Source organism: Indicator indicator, chromosome 17 (assembly GCF_027791375.1).
Source record: "Indicator indicator isolate 239-I01 chromosome 17, UM_Iind_1.1, whole genome shotgun sequence".
In the NCBI taxonomy this organism is placed as follows: domain Eukaryota; kingdom Metazoa; phylum Chordata; class Aves; order Piciformes; family Indicatoridae; genus Indicator; species Indicator indicator.
In genome coordinates this window covers 16,896,381-16,909,617 of record NC_072026.1, presented here as the reverse complement: position 1 = coordinate 16,909,617, position 13,237 = coordinate 16,896,381, and the positions used below count along the sequence as shown (strand labels likewise).

Genomic DNA, 13,237 nt, shown 5'->3' with positions numbered 1-13,237 from the left:
ATGACTGCTACATCAGCTCTGGGAGTCATCCTGGCCGTGGTGGCCCCACTCATCATTGCTGCCAACACGGTGGTGGCTGTCACTGTCCTCCGCCTCATCCAGAAGAGTGGCTCCAAGGGGCTCTACTTCATCCTGAACCTCGCCGTCGCCGATGCTGCCGTGGGCTTCACGGGGATGGGCCTGGTGATAGATGAGTTCTACCACAGCTTGAATCTTCCCCAGATCTTCTGTGTGCTGAGAATGGCTTTTGTGACCTCCTCTTCGGCCGCCTCCATCCTCTCCCTGGTTCTGGTGGTGTGTGACAGGCACCTGTCCATCAGGAAGCCCTTCCACTACCTGCGGCTGGTGACGGGCACGCGGGTCGGCGTGTGCCTGCTGGGGGTCTGGCTGGTCGCCGTCTTTGTCGGCTTCCTCCCTGCCCTCAACCCAGACTTCCAGAAGCTCTCTGCCTCTGAGAAGTGCTTCTTCTTTGGGGTCTTCCACCCTGCCTACATGCTCACCATCTTCTGTGTCGGCTTCCTCCCACTGCTCTTCGTCTTCATCTACCTCTACTGTGACATACTGACGGTGGCCTCGGCGCACGTGCAGCGGATCCTGGAGGTGCAGCAGGCCGGGCTGGCAGAGGGCTGCTCACCACCACGGTCCACCAGCGAGGTGAAGGCCATGCGCACCGTGACCCTGCTCATCACCTGCTTCACCCTCTCCTGGCTGCCCTTCTTCATCATCAGCATCTTGCAGACCGCCTGCTCCAGCTGCTACACATACGGCCTCGTGGAGAACTACCTCTGGCTGCCCGGCTTCTTCAGCTCCCTCCTCAACCCCCTGCTCTACTCCTACAGGCAGAAGGCTGTCAGGCTGCAGCTCTCCCAGTGGGTTGCTGAGGTGAAGAAGAGAATCCTCCTTCGCCTGGGCAAGGGCCACCACTTCCCTGACAGAAGCACCAAAGCTCTGCCCACCGTGTCCTGCCTGCAGCTCCAGGGCTGACTCGGTAAGGAGCAGATGGCACCAGCTCTCCAGCTCATCTCCTGCAGGCTTTTTGCAGTGGTGCCCAGTGACAGGACGAAGGGTAACAGGCTCAAAGTAGTGAGGCTACATCTGGAGTCATGGGTCCAGGTCTGGGCTCTCTGCTTCAAGAAGGACAGGGACTTGCTGGAGAGGGTACTGCAAAGTGCTGCAGAGGTGCTGAGGGGACTGGAGCACCTTTCTTAGAAGGAAAGACTGAGAGAGTTGGGGCTTTTTAAGCTGGAAAAGAGCAGACTGAGGGGGGATTTCATCAATGTTCATCAATGCTGATCAATACTTAAAGGGTGGGTTACAGGAGAATGGGACCAGCCTTGTGTCAGTGGTGCCCAGTGACAGGACACACACACTGGAATGTAAGTTCTAGCATAGGGAAGTCTAAACATAGGGAGGAACTTCTTCAATTTAAGGGTGAGGGAGCACTGGAATGGGCTGCCCAGAGAGGTGGTGGAGTCATCCCCTCAGGAGACATTCCAACTCCACCTGGATGCACTCTTGTGTTACCTTCTCTAGGTGAACCTAACTTGGCAGTGGGGTTGGACTCTGATCTCCAGAGGTCCCTTCCAACCCCTATCACGCTGTGATTCTGTGATCATGATGTGATCTTGGGGCCCACCAGCTGTGGAGGAGGTCACAGAAAGGGTGGGACCAGTATGGATGCTAATTCCCAGTCATCACCATGCCCCAGTTCCAGCCTGCCCAGGGCACAGCCCATGTCTCACCAGCCCCAGGGGAGATTCGCCTGGAGAGCCTCAGCAGAAGCAGCCTGGTGTCTCTGGGACCAAGCCCTCAGTCCTTGCTCTGCAGTCTGAAATCTGCCACCCAGCTTCTCCTGCCCAGATCTAGGATCTAGCAGTCCTTCCTCTGTGCACAGCCCTCTGGGGACAAGTCCTGAGCACCTGGGACAGTTCTGGCACAGTGGTGGCCTTTGGCCCGGGTGGCAGAGGCTGGGGGCAGGTGTGTGTGTCCTAAATCCATCCTGGACCATTCTGCTTCCTAAATCAGACTCACAATCCTGCAGCCCTGGCCTGGGCCACCTCCAAACTTACATCCAGAGAGGTGACAGGGTCAGCCCTGTGCCCACCCGAGGTACAGCTCTGGGCTCTCAGCTGTGGCACTGGGGCAGTGGCTGTTCCTTGGCAGCAGCTGGCTCTGCCTTGGAGCTGGCCTGGCAGCGTGGTGCAGGGCAGCATGGGCTGAGCTGTTGCTGTTTGGCCTGGGCTGTAAAATCAGTTAATGAGTAACAGGTTGAGCAGAGAACAGCAGGGGGCATGGCTGCCCTGGAGAGCCCCAGGCAGCAGGGCTGCTGGGACTCATCAGATCTGGGCCTGCCAGGGTCCCTGGTTTGGATTGGAAGGGACCTTAAAGATCATCCAGTTCCAACCCCCCTGTCATGGGCAGGGACATCTCCCACTAGAGCAGGTTGCTCAAGGCCTCATGCAACCTGGCCTTGAAGACCTCCAGGGAAGGGGCATCCACAGCCTCCCTGGGCAACCTGTTCCAGTGTCTCAGCACCCTCACTCTAAAGCACTGTGGCTATGGTGATGTTTAACTGCTTCCCATAAACCTGGGTCCATTTAATCCAGAGAGCAAGAAAAATTCCCTTAAAAATGAGGTTTCTAGCAGAGAAGTTTCCCTCAAAAGAGGTTTCTCAGACAAGAGGTTTCTCTATGATTCTTAAGAAATGTTTCTTACCTTTCTTCCTAGTATTGGGTGATAGAAAGACAGGAAATGGCCTGAAATTGTGCCAAGGAAGACCAAGGTTGGAGATTAGGAACAATTTCTTTCCTGCAGGAGTGGTCAGGCATTGGAACAGGCTGCCCAGGTTGGTGGTGAAGTCCCCATCCCTGGAGGTGTTCAAGAAAAGTGTGGCCATGGCACTTGGGGACATGGTTTAATGACCATGGTGGTGTTGGGTTGATGGTTGGACTTGATGGTCTTAGAGGTCTTTTCCAACACAAACTATTCTGTGATTCTAATCTGAAATGAAGGTGTCATGCACAGAAGCAGCCCTTGGTTTCACCTCTCTTGTTGGCCTACCAGCAGACACGAAGGCTCAAGGCCATATCCAGCAAGAGGCAAAAATCAAAGAGCCTTTCACATACGAGGGCCTCTGAGGGGTTCACCTCAGCCAAGGAAAGGCCTGAGAGCAGCTATTGCAGGGCAGGTGTGCTGCTGGCTGAACAACATGAAGTGAGCCCAAGAGAAGCCTCACAGAGGGTTCTGTGGGTGGGCTGGTGCCTGGTGGGTGGATCAAGGAGGAGGATCCAGTCTGATTGGGTGTTGGGGATCCACAAACCATCTGTCTGCAAGCTGTTTGCTGCCTGCTCTTGAGACTGAGCTCTAGAGACACCTGGCACGTGGGCCTCATGCTGCCTCCACCACGGTTCTGCTGCCCACCAAGGGTGGTGGTGGCTTGGAGGGGAGTCCAGACACTTCTCCAAGCTCTTGTGTGGGTGGAGGACATGGTGCAGCAGGACACAGATGATGTTCCCACCATGCAGAATCCCTTGCTAAGCACCAGCATTGCTTTGCTGACCTCTCTCTTCAAGCCTTGGGTAGGGAAGACCACCTGGCTCTCTACAGCTCCCTGAAAGGAGGTTGGAACCAGGTGGGACTTGGTCTCTTCTCCCTGGGAACAAGGGGCAGTTGCCCCAGGGGTGGTTGAGGTTAGACATGAGGAACAATTTCTGCCCCCAGAGTTGTCAAGGCCTGGCCCAAGCTTCCCAAGGTAGTGGTGGAGTGCCCATCTCTAGAGGGGATTCAAAGCCATGGAGATGTGGTGCTCAGGAACATGGTTTGGTGGTGACCTGGCAGTGCTAGGTGAACGGCTGGACTTGATGAGCTTAAAGGTCTTTTCCAACCAAAACAATTCCATGATCTGGAGTGCTCACAGGCTGGAATAGTTGGGAGCTCCATTCCTGGAAGATGCCTTCAGATCCTAGTGGGACAGCCAGGACCAGCAGTTATTCCTCATGTGCCCCTGTGCTTTCATCACTTATCCTGGGGAGTGTCTGTCCCCCTGCTTCACCACCCAGTGACTCTCTGGGTTCTGAGCCCTGTGCCCTGGTGGGAGCACTGGAAAGGCCACAGGAGAGTGGCTGGATGACAGTGGGCACACCTGAGGCAAGCAGGGACAGATAAATCCTGCCCTGAGGAACCACGAGGGAAAGGCTGAAGAGCATTTCCTCTGCTTGCTGTCCTTCAGCTAATAAAACTCTTTGCTGATGGCTTGTTCTTTATTCCCTGTGAGCTGGGGGAAGCTGGCTATTAAAACCCCCACGCAGTTTCTGGGACACGTTTGGTTTGTTTCCAAATCTGCCTATGGTTTACATCAAGAGGCCAGAGGAAGCACTAGCTACAAAGTTGGCTGAATTTTGCTGTCTTTAGATATGTCTCCGAATTGTCTTGTTTCTGCTTATCTTAACCTCCAAGGTCATTCAGTCCTTTAGTCTTAGGCACATTCCAACCTCATTATCCTGGTTTCAGATCAGTTCGTTAATTCAGCCCAGAAGTTAAGCCCATCCTCCTCACATCGCATCCAGGGAGCTGCAGCGCCATCGCAGGCCCCCTGCCGTGCCCACTCCCCTGCGGGCCAGTCCAACGTCGCCCGCCGAGACCGGCAGAGCTGTGCCCTGGGTGAGGGCAAGGGCGAGTGGCTGTGGCTGCTCAGGACACGCCGAGGTTTGGCCAGGGAGTGCGGGGCCTGCAGGACCGAGGACGGACATAACGCCGGGGACAGGGACCCCGAGGGAGGCAGGGAAGCAGCTGCAGGGCTAGCCCCGGGTTTTCTCCCGGGACGCAGGAGGCAGGCCCGGACACGAACGCCACCAGGCGTCCCCGAGAACCTCAGCGCCGCGGAGGCTGCCGCGGTCCCGGCACGCCCCGTGCGGCATCGCAGCCAATCAACAGCCGCGGAGGCCTCCACCGTCCCAGCATGCCGTGCGCGCAGCGTCCCGCCCTACCGCGGGACCGCAGCCAATCAACGGCCACGGAGCCCGCCACCGTCCCAGCATGCCGTGCGCGCAGCGCCCCGCCCTACCGCGGGACCGCAGCCAATCAACAGCCGCGCAGGGAGCTCCGGGGTGCTGCTGGGCGGATGTCAGCGGAGGGCGGCGGCGGCGGTGCCGGTGCGAGCTCGAGCAACGCGGCTGGGGCCAGGCCGTGCGGTAGGGCTTGGGGAGCGGGGCCGGGCTGAGCCCAGGCTGGGTGCTGGGCCGGGCACTGAGTGCGGGGCCCGGGCCGGGCGATGAGTGTGGGGCCGGGGGAACGGAGCCGTACCGGTCTAGGGTTGGGCGATGAGTCGGGGGACCGGAGAAAAGGGATAAGCCGGGCTGGGTTAGGACAGTGGGCCCAGGCTAGACGGTGAGTGCGGGGCTGAGGGGAGTGCGGCCAGGCCGAGCTGGGCCTAGGCGGTGGGTGAGAGTGGGGCTGTACCGGGAGAGCGCGCGGAGCGCTGAGCCTCGCTGTGTCCGAGCAGCAAGGTCCGGCCCGGCCCCGGGAGAATGCTGTCAGGAGCGGCTGAACGGTGGTTGGGGCCCGTCTTGGAGCTGCCCGCTCGGGGAGCGGGGCGGTGGCAGCGTTTTGGGCCGGTGCTTCCGCGGCGCTTTCTCGCCAGCCTGCTCCGCTTTGGGGTTTCTCCGGTCTCTCGCTGGGCTAACCTGTTCTTCCCTTCCCGGGAGACGTCTCTGGATGTCGAGCTCTCCTGGTCGGTCTAGTCAGTCCTCTATGGCCTTCGCTGGTCTTCACCAACAACGTGACTTCATAGTGTATCTAACAACAACCTGATGGGAATGTTCAGAGCATCAGAGGACCTGCCAGTGGCATCTCCAGTGCTTTGGGGGTCGGTGGATAGTGGGGAAGCTGCCCTGAATATTTTATCCTGTGTGCATCCCTTTGGGTTCAGTGATGATTAAAGTGTTACAGGTGGGAGGGAGAAATAAGTTGAGCTGCAAGAGATGATTTGAACTGGCTGGTGGTTACACAGAGCAGTTGCAGTGCTCCACGAGTGGGGGGTCTGCAAGTGTTGCTTGGGATTCTCACCCAGGTTGGGTCTGTTTGCACAGCAAAGACAGAGCTGGGGTTCACATCATAGAGTTGTTTAGGTTGGGAGAGTTTTCAGATCATCAAGTCCAACCCTTAAGCCAACACTGCCAGGGCACTGCCAAACCACATCCCTCAGCACCACATCTCCACAGCTTTGGAACTCCTCCAGGGATGGGGACTCTACCACTGCCCTGGGCAGCCTGGGGTAGGCCCTGACAACCCTCAGGGGAAGAAATTGTTCCTCATGTCCAACCTAAAACTGCTGCTAGTTAATCAGGATGGAACAAAAATAGCTTTGAAGGCTCCCACTCTTCTTGGCTTGTGCTGAGAGGAGTTGGTGAAGCCTGCAAAGCCAGCTGAGCGCTGGTGCCAACATTCATTGTATGTTCTAACTCTCAGGTGGATTTCTAGGAGTCAGTTTTTAATGCAGCTGCTTTGCCTCAGCACATTGTGTGGTTATGGTTGTGTTTCCAACACGCCTGCTCTGCTTTTGTTGCTCCTAGTCAATGCTTTTTGGCTGTGCTGGGTTGAGGGTTGGAATTTATGATCTTAAAGGTCTTCTCCAACCAGAACAATTCTGTGATTCCTTGCTAAGGGTGGCAGCAGTTGGGTGGGTTCTCTCCTGAACCCTGGGTGGGCTCAGCCCTGTAGCTCAGTGTGTGCTGGATCTGTTCTGTAGCAGCCAGACTGTGTGTGGGAGGCACTGGTGGGTTTGGTCATGCTTGTACCAGTAAGCACAGCTGGCAGTGGGCTGGAGCTCACCCACAGCCCCACTCCACACAGATCCTCTGCACACAGATACCTCTCTGCATGTTTGTTTGGTTTCTGATGCATCATACTTGAAGTTCTTGATGTGTTTTGTGCTGGTCTGATGATTTGGGTCATGTGTGAGGTTCAGCTGTGAACAGCAAGGGACGTGCTGTGTGGACCTGCTGTTGTTCTTCAGTCCCACACAGATGTGTCAGTCCTTGGAGAGGTGACTCCTTAGTCCCCTTTGGGTCACAACGACCCCATGAAGGCTCCAGGTATGGGACAGAGTGGCTGGAAACTGCCCAGCAGGAAAGGACCTGGGGTTGCTAGTTGACAGCATCTGGAGATGAGCCAGAGTGTGTCCAGGTGGCCAGGAAAGTGACCAACATACTGGGCTGGATCAGCAATAGTGTGGCCAGCAGGACCAGGGCAGGGATTGTCCTCCTGGACTGGGCATTACTGAGGCCTGTCTCAAATCCTGGGTTCAGTTTTGGGCCCCTCACTCCAGGAGTAAGAGTGAGGGGCTGGAGCAGATCCAGGGAAGGGTAACAAAGATGATGAAGGGTCTGGAGAACAGGGCTGGTGAGGAGCAGCTGAGGGACCTGGGGTTGTTTAGTCTGGGGAAGAGGAGGCTGAGGGGAGACCTTCTGTCTCTCTCCAACTCCCTGAAGGGAGGCTGGAGTCAGGTGGGGGTTGGTCTCTTCTGCCAAGGAACAAATGACAGGACAAGAGGAAACAGCCTCCAGTTACTCCAGGGGAGCTTTAGGTTGGACATGAGGAACAATTTCTTGCCCTTGAGGATTGTCAAGGCCTGGCCCAGGCTGCCCAAGGCAGTGGCAGAGTCCCTGGGTTCATGGTTGGTCTCAATGAGCTTAAAGGTGTCCTCCAAACCAAGAGATTCTGTGATGCTATGGGGATGAACATCTCTAAAAACACAGAACTGAGCCAACCCAAACCCCCCAGCATCTTGGAGGTCTCTTCCACCCAAACTCTTCTGGATTCTCAGTGGCTCATGAGCTGTGCTGTCTGCTCCCTGTGGTAACCCAAGGCAAAGAATTTTTCTCCAACATGGAACAATTCTTCCCCTGATGCTTGTTGATGTTAGCTTCCCTCTGGGCAGCCATCACCAGCTGCCTCAAACACCTCCCAGACCACTAAATCCTCCACGGGGTGTTTGGAGGATGCTTCCATGGCTCTGCCAAGCCACAACGTGCTTGGGAATGATTTTGTGCTGGGATTTTGAGGGGGTGAGCAGCTCATCCTGGAGGCAAAGGGATGCGGGACTAACAGCAAAGAGCTGCTGGGGGTGGAAAAGGTAGAAAAAAGGAAAAAAAGAAGGGAGAGGGGAAAAAAAAAAAAAAAGGGAAGTCCCAAAGCAAACTCTACTCAGGATCACCAGCAAATCCTGGCACCAAACCCTGGACAGAAGGGAGAGAGCCTAGCAGAGGGGCAGCACTGGCACAGGGACCTGACCAGCTTTATCCTGGCACTGGGTGCACTGGGCAGGTGCCACGTGGGGATGGAGATGCTGGCACTGGGAGAATGTCAGCAGAAAAGTTGGGGATTAGGGGAGCAATCTCACACCATCTTTGGAAGGTGCCCAGGATGCCTCTTTAGCAACACCTTATCTTTGAAATTGCTCAGGGATTGAAGCTCAGCCCTTCCACCAGCTCGAGTCACCCACACCAAAAGCATGACCTTCAGCTGAGAAACCTGAGCTTGGGCACTGCTTTCAACAGCTTCAACCAGGGGGCTTTTTAATGAGGCACCATGAAATCCCTCAAACCAACCCCTGGCCAACAGAAACCCCAAGCAGTTAGCTTCCAGTGAGAGTGGGAAGGAATAAACCCAGGTCTGCTGGAGAAAGCCCAGGCTGCTCAGCATTTCAGAGATTGACAGAATCATTCCTGTTCCAGAAGGCCTTTAGGGTCATCCAGTCCAACTGTTCTCTAGTGCTGCCAAGGGTGATGAAAAATCATGTCCCTCAGCATCACATCTCTGTGGTTTTTCAACCCCTCCAGGGATGGGGATTTGACCACCTCACTGGGGAGCCTGTCCCAGTCTTTGAGAACCCTTTCAGTGAAGAAATTTCTTCTCATGTCCAACCTAAACCTCCCTCTAGGGACAACTTGAGGCCGTATCCTCTTGCCCTGTCCCTTGTTCCTTGGCAGAAGAGACCAACCCCCACCTGACTCCAACCTCCTTTCAGGCAGTTGTAGAGAGCCAGAAGGTCTCCCCTCAGTCTCCTTTCCTCCAGGCTGAACAACCCCAGGTCCCTCAGCTGCTCCTCCCCACACCTGTTCTCCAGACCCTTCACCAGCTTTGTTGCTTTTCTCTGGACCCACTCCAACCCTTCAATGTCCAAAACTGGCCCCAGGATTGGAGATGTGGCCTCACCACTGGCCAGTCCAGGGAAACAATCCCTTCCCTGGTCCTGCTGGCCACACTGCTGCTGTGGCTGCAGTCTCTGTGCTGCTGTGGATGTGTTCCAGACAGCAGCCATTCTGCAGAGAGCCCTCTGGAGTCCCTGATGCTTTCATTCTGGCAGGGTCAGAGAAGAAAAGGACTCTTTGTGTCTCTCCTTCTCTTCTCACACAGCCCTGCTGGCATAACCAGCTTGTCTGGAGCCCTCTGGTGTCCCTGAGCTTTCATTCTGGCAGGGTCAGAGAAGAAAAGGACTCTTTGTGTCTCTCCTTCTCTTCTCACAGAGCCCTGCTGGCATAACCAGCTTGTCTGGAGTGATTTTTTTTTTTTTATTATTATTATTTTTTTCCCCTGAGCAGAAGCTGCCAGGCTGGGGAGGTGCTGTGTCCCCTGCTGTGAAGGATCACCCACAGCTAATCTGCAAAGGCAGCTAATCCCAGGCATGCAAACAGGGGTTGTTCCACCTCCTGGCAGTGCTACTGCATGGAATCCTTTCCAGATGGAGATGGACTCACTGCTGATTGCTCACCCACCTGCTCCTCTACCTCCATCCCCGTGCCCTAGAGGCTGCCTATCCGTGTCACTCACTGCAGACTGATGGTGACACATGGAGCTGCTCTCTGCCAGCTCCAGCCCCAACCTGTGCTCTGATGCCCACAGGGCAGCACGCTGCCAGTTTTACTGTCATTAAGACCCAACTTTTGGGGTTGGAGCTGGAGCTTGGAAGCTCGTGTGGAGCTGTGCTGAGCTTCAGAGCTCGACCCTGGGCTCTGTCCTTTGAGGAGCAGCAGCAGAGCTGGCTGGGATCCTGGCTCATGATCAGCTCCTTGCCATGTTCCTCGTGCAGTACACAGGTAAAGGCTCTTCTCCCATCGGCTCTCAGCTGGTGTGCTGGCAGGCAGAGGGTATGGAGGAGCAGCAGTGACTTATCTGCTGGTCCCACTGGTGAGCCTGGCCAGCTTCTGGGTCAAACTGGTGATTGTAGAGCTCTGGGGAGGTGGTGGAGTCACTGTCCCTGGGAGTGTTTAAAAAGAGACTGGATGGAGCACTTAGTGCCATGTTTTAGTTGATTAGGTGGTGTTGGGGGATAGGTTGGACTGGATGATCTGGAAGGTTTTTTCCAACCTGGTTAATTCTGTGGTTCTAACCATGACAGGTAAGCTGGGAGTGCAGTAGGAAAAGAGTGCAGGAGCCAACAGCAGCTTTGGAACTTGGGATCTGGTCTGGGAGAGCGAGAGGCTGGTGTCAAAACGTAGCTCCAAAGCTTGCACATCTTCTCTCCTTTCCCTTCTCTGCTGGTTTCTGTGCTTTCCATCCACTGCTGTGTGCTTTGCTTTCTTCTGAAGTGCTGTTTCTTCAGAGCTTGAAGCAAGCAGTGTGTGATCAGGGGGCAGGCTGGGTGCTGGGCTGCAGGGTGTTCCTGAGCAGGGACCCCTCCCCGGGCTGAGCAGGGCTTGCTCCGTGCTGGTGCTGGCCAAGGTAAATTTGTATTTATAGCAGAGCTGTGTCAGCCCATTGCTGAGCTCCCTTCTGGTGCTGCCTGGAACACAGCTGTGGTCAGTGGGCACAATCTGCAAGGGCTTCTGAAGTGTCTGAAACTGCTTCTGGGAGTGTGGAGGTTCTGGGAGCACTGGGTGGGGGGGTGTTGGCTAAGTTAGGGGCAGAGGTATCACAGAATGGGTTAGGTTGGAAGGGACCTTCAAGATCATGCAGTTCCAACCCCCCTGCCCATGGGCAGGGACACCTTCCACTAGAGCAGGTTGCTCAAGGCCTCACTCAACCTGGCCTTGAACAGCTCCAGGGAGGAGGCATCCCATGACCTCCTTGGACAACCTGTTCCATGTCTCACCACCCTCTAGATTAATGGAATGGTGTGGGCTGGAAGGCTTGGTCTGTCTGCTGTCCTTTCACTAAGTGGACATCAGGAAATCCACCTGAGAGGGTCTGAGGGGCAGCAAGGCTGCTGTGGGAACATGGTTGGCTCTGAGTGAGCTGGTTCCTGCCTCTGAAGCAGTGCTGGGCTGGTGGGCAGAGCTCCTGCTGTCCTCTGGTTGAGCACTGGTGAGCCCAGGTTTGAGGGGTTTGGGTACAGGTCTGGAGCTGGCAGCACTTTGGGTGCTGTTTTGCTGCACAGCCGTGGGAGCCTCACTTAGTGAGTCCACAGAGCTGTGTCTGGGGTGGAAGTGTTCAGCTGTGGGTGACAGGGGTCATCTAAAGCAGCTTTTTGGTTCGCCTTGCTGACTATTTCTCATCTCCTTTCACTGGTTATGAAGGCAAATGGGTTGGTTGGAAAGTGAAGTCCTTCCCAGGGTCTGGCATAGGACCCAGTTAGGGTGGAGAATTCTCCTGTTTTATGCCTGGAGCATAGAGAACTGTCCTGGCTCTGAATGTGTGGTGTGGAGGCTGCAGCCTTATGGAGTGACAGCACAGACCTGAGCAGGCATCTGGGGTTGTCCAGCCTGGAGAAAAGGAGTCTGAGGAGAGACCTTCTGGCACTCCTCAAGTCCCTGAAGGGAGGCTGAAGCCAGGTGGGGGTTAGCCTCTTCTGCCAAGGAGCAAGTGATGGGACAAGAGGAAACTGCTTCAAGTTGCCCTAGGGGAACAGATTGGACATGAGGAACAATTTCTTGCCCTTGAGGGTTGTCAGGACCTGGCCCAGGCTGCCCAGGGCAATGGTGGAGTCCCCATCCCTGGAAGGGTTTCAAAGCCCTGGAGATGTGGTGCTGAGGGCCATGGTTTGGTGGTGCCCTGGCAGTGCTGGGGTAATTATCTGAAAGGTCTCTTCCAACCCAAACCATGCTGTGACTCCAGGATTTAATGGAGGTCTGTTTCTGTTCCTTCCTGTGCGTGTCAGGTTAGAGTTGGAGCTCCTGTGAGTAACTTGGACGTGCTGATCCTAGCAGAACTTCATCCACTTGCCAGGAGCTGCATTAATTTTTGCCTGGGGCGTGAGCTGAATTGGATCACAGGAGGCCTGTGGGGCTGGCAGGGGTGCAGGGGGCTGGCAGGGGTGCAGGGGGTGTGTTGGGCAGCTGGGAGTGGGGCTGGCAGGAGCTGCTGGCTTGGCTCAGGCACATTCTCACGGCTTGACTCATGCCCTAACTGGCAGGCTGCTGGCTGTGCAGCTGGGAGAGCTTCCTTGGCTTCCTCTAGACTCCAGTGTTCGCCCTGCAGCTATGAAAGCTTTTGGGTTTTCCCCAAAAGTGATGAAGAAAACCTTTTTTTTTTTTTTGTGAAGAACACAAGGACTTTGTCACTCCTTGTTAGCTCAGCCCTGCTGCCTCCCTCCTGAGCACAGCTGGAGGAGCAGATGCAGGCTGAGGGCTCCTTCTGTGCCACAGAGCTTGATCAAACATCCTTGCTCAGACCCATGATGGAAATAATTGGATTAATTGGCTCTCTGTGCCCTTCAGTGGGTCAGAAAGTGATCATCTGGGTGCTGTGTGGCCAGGCTGGATGAGGCCTTCAGCAGCCTGGTCTAGTGGAAGCTGTCCCTGCCCATGCCTAGATCTTTAAGGTCCCTTCCAGCCTGAACCATTCTGTGCTGGAGAGGGTGCAGCAAAGGGCTCCAAAGATGCTGAGGGGACTGCACCATCTCTGTGAGGAGGAAAGGCTGAGGGAATTGGTGCTTTTTAGGTTGGAAAAGAGCAGTCTGAGGGGGGGGGATCTGATCAGTACTTCAAGGGTGGGTGTCAGGAGGATGGGACCAGTGTTTTGTCAGTGGTGCCCAGTGACAGGACAATGGGCAGCAGCCACAAGCTTGAGGATAAGAAGCTCCACCTGAGCATGAGGAGGAACTTCTTTAATTTAAAGATGGTGGAGCACTGGAGCAGGCTGCCCAGAGAGGTGGTGGAGTCTCCTTCTCTGGAGAGATTCCAAACCCACCTGGATGTGTTCCTGTGCGACCTTGTCTAGGTGACTCTGTCTTGGCAGGGGGGTTGGACTCGACCTCCAGAGGTCCCTTCCAACCCCTACCTCTGTGATTAACACTGAGGTG

At 55.6% G+C, this 13,237-nt stretch overlaps 1 protein-coding gene across 1 annotated transcript; it reads left to right on the top strand.

The window, feature by feature from the left end:
• Positions 1-984, top strand: GPR119 (G protein-coupled receptor 119). The gene has a single exon (XM_054388562.1). It carries the CDS (start codon positions 1-3, stop codon positions 982-984), a length of 984 nt encoding a protein of 327 aa, XP_054244537.1.
• Positions 985-13,237: the final 12,253 nt, after the last annotated feature.

Bases quoted from the DNA above. Each gene is read 5' to 3' on its own strand.
- GPR119 (XM_054388562.1), top strand. From the start codon at position 1: ATGACTGCTACATCAGCTCTGGGAGTCATCCTGGCCGTGGTGGCCCCA.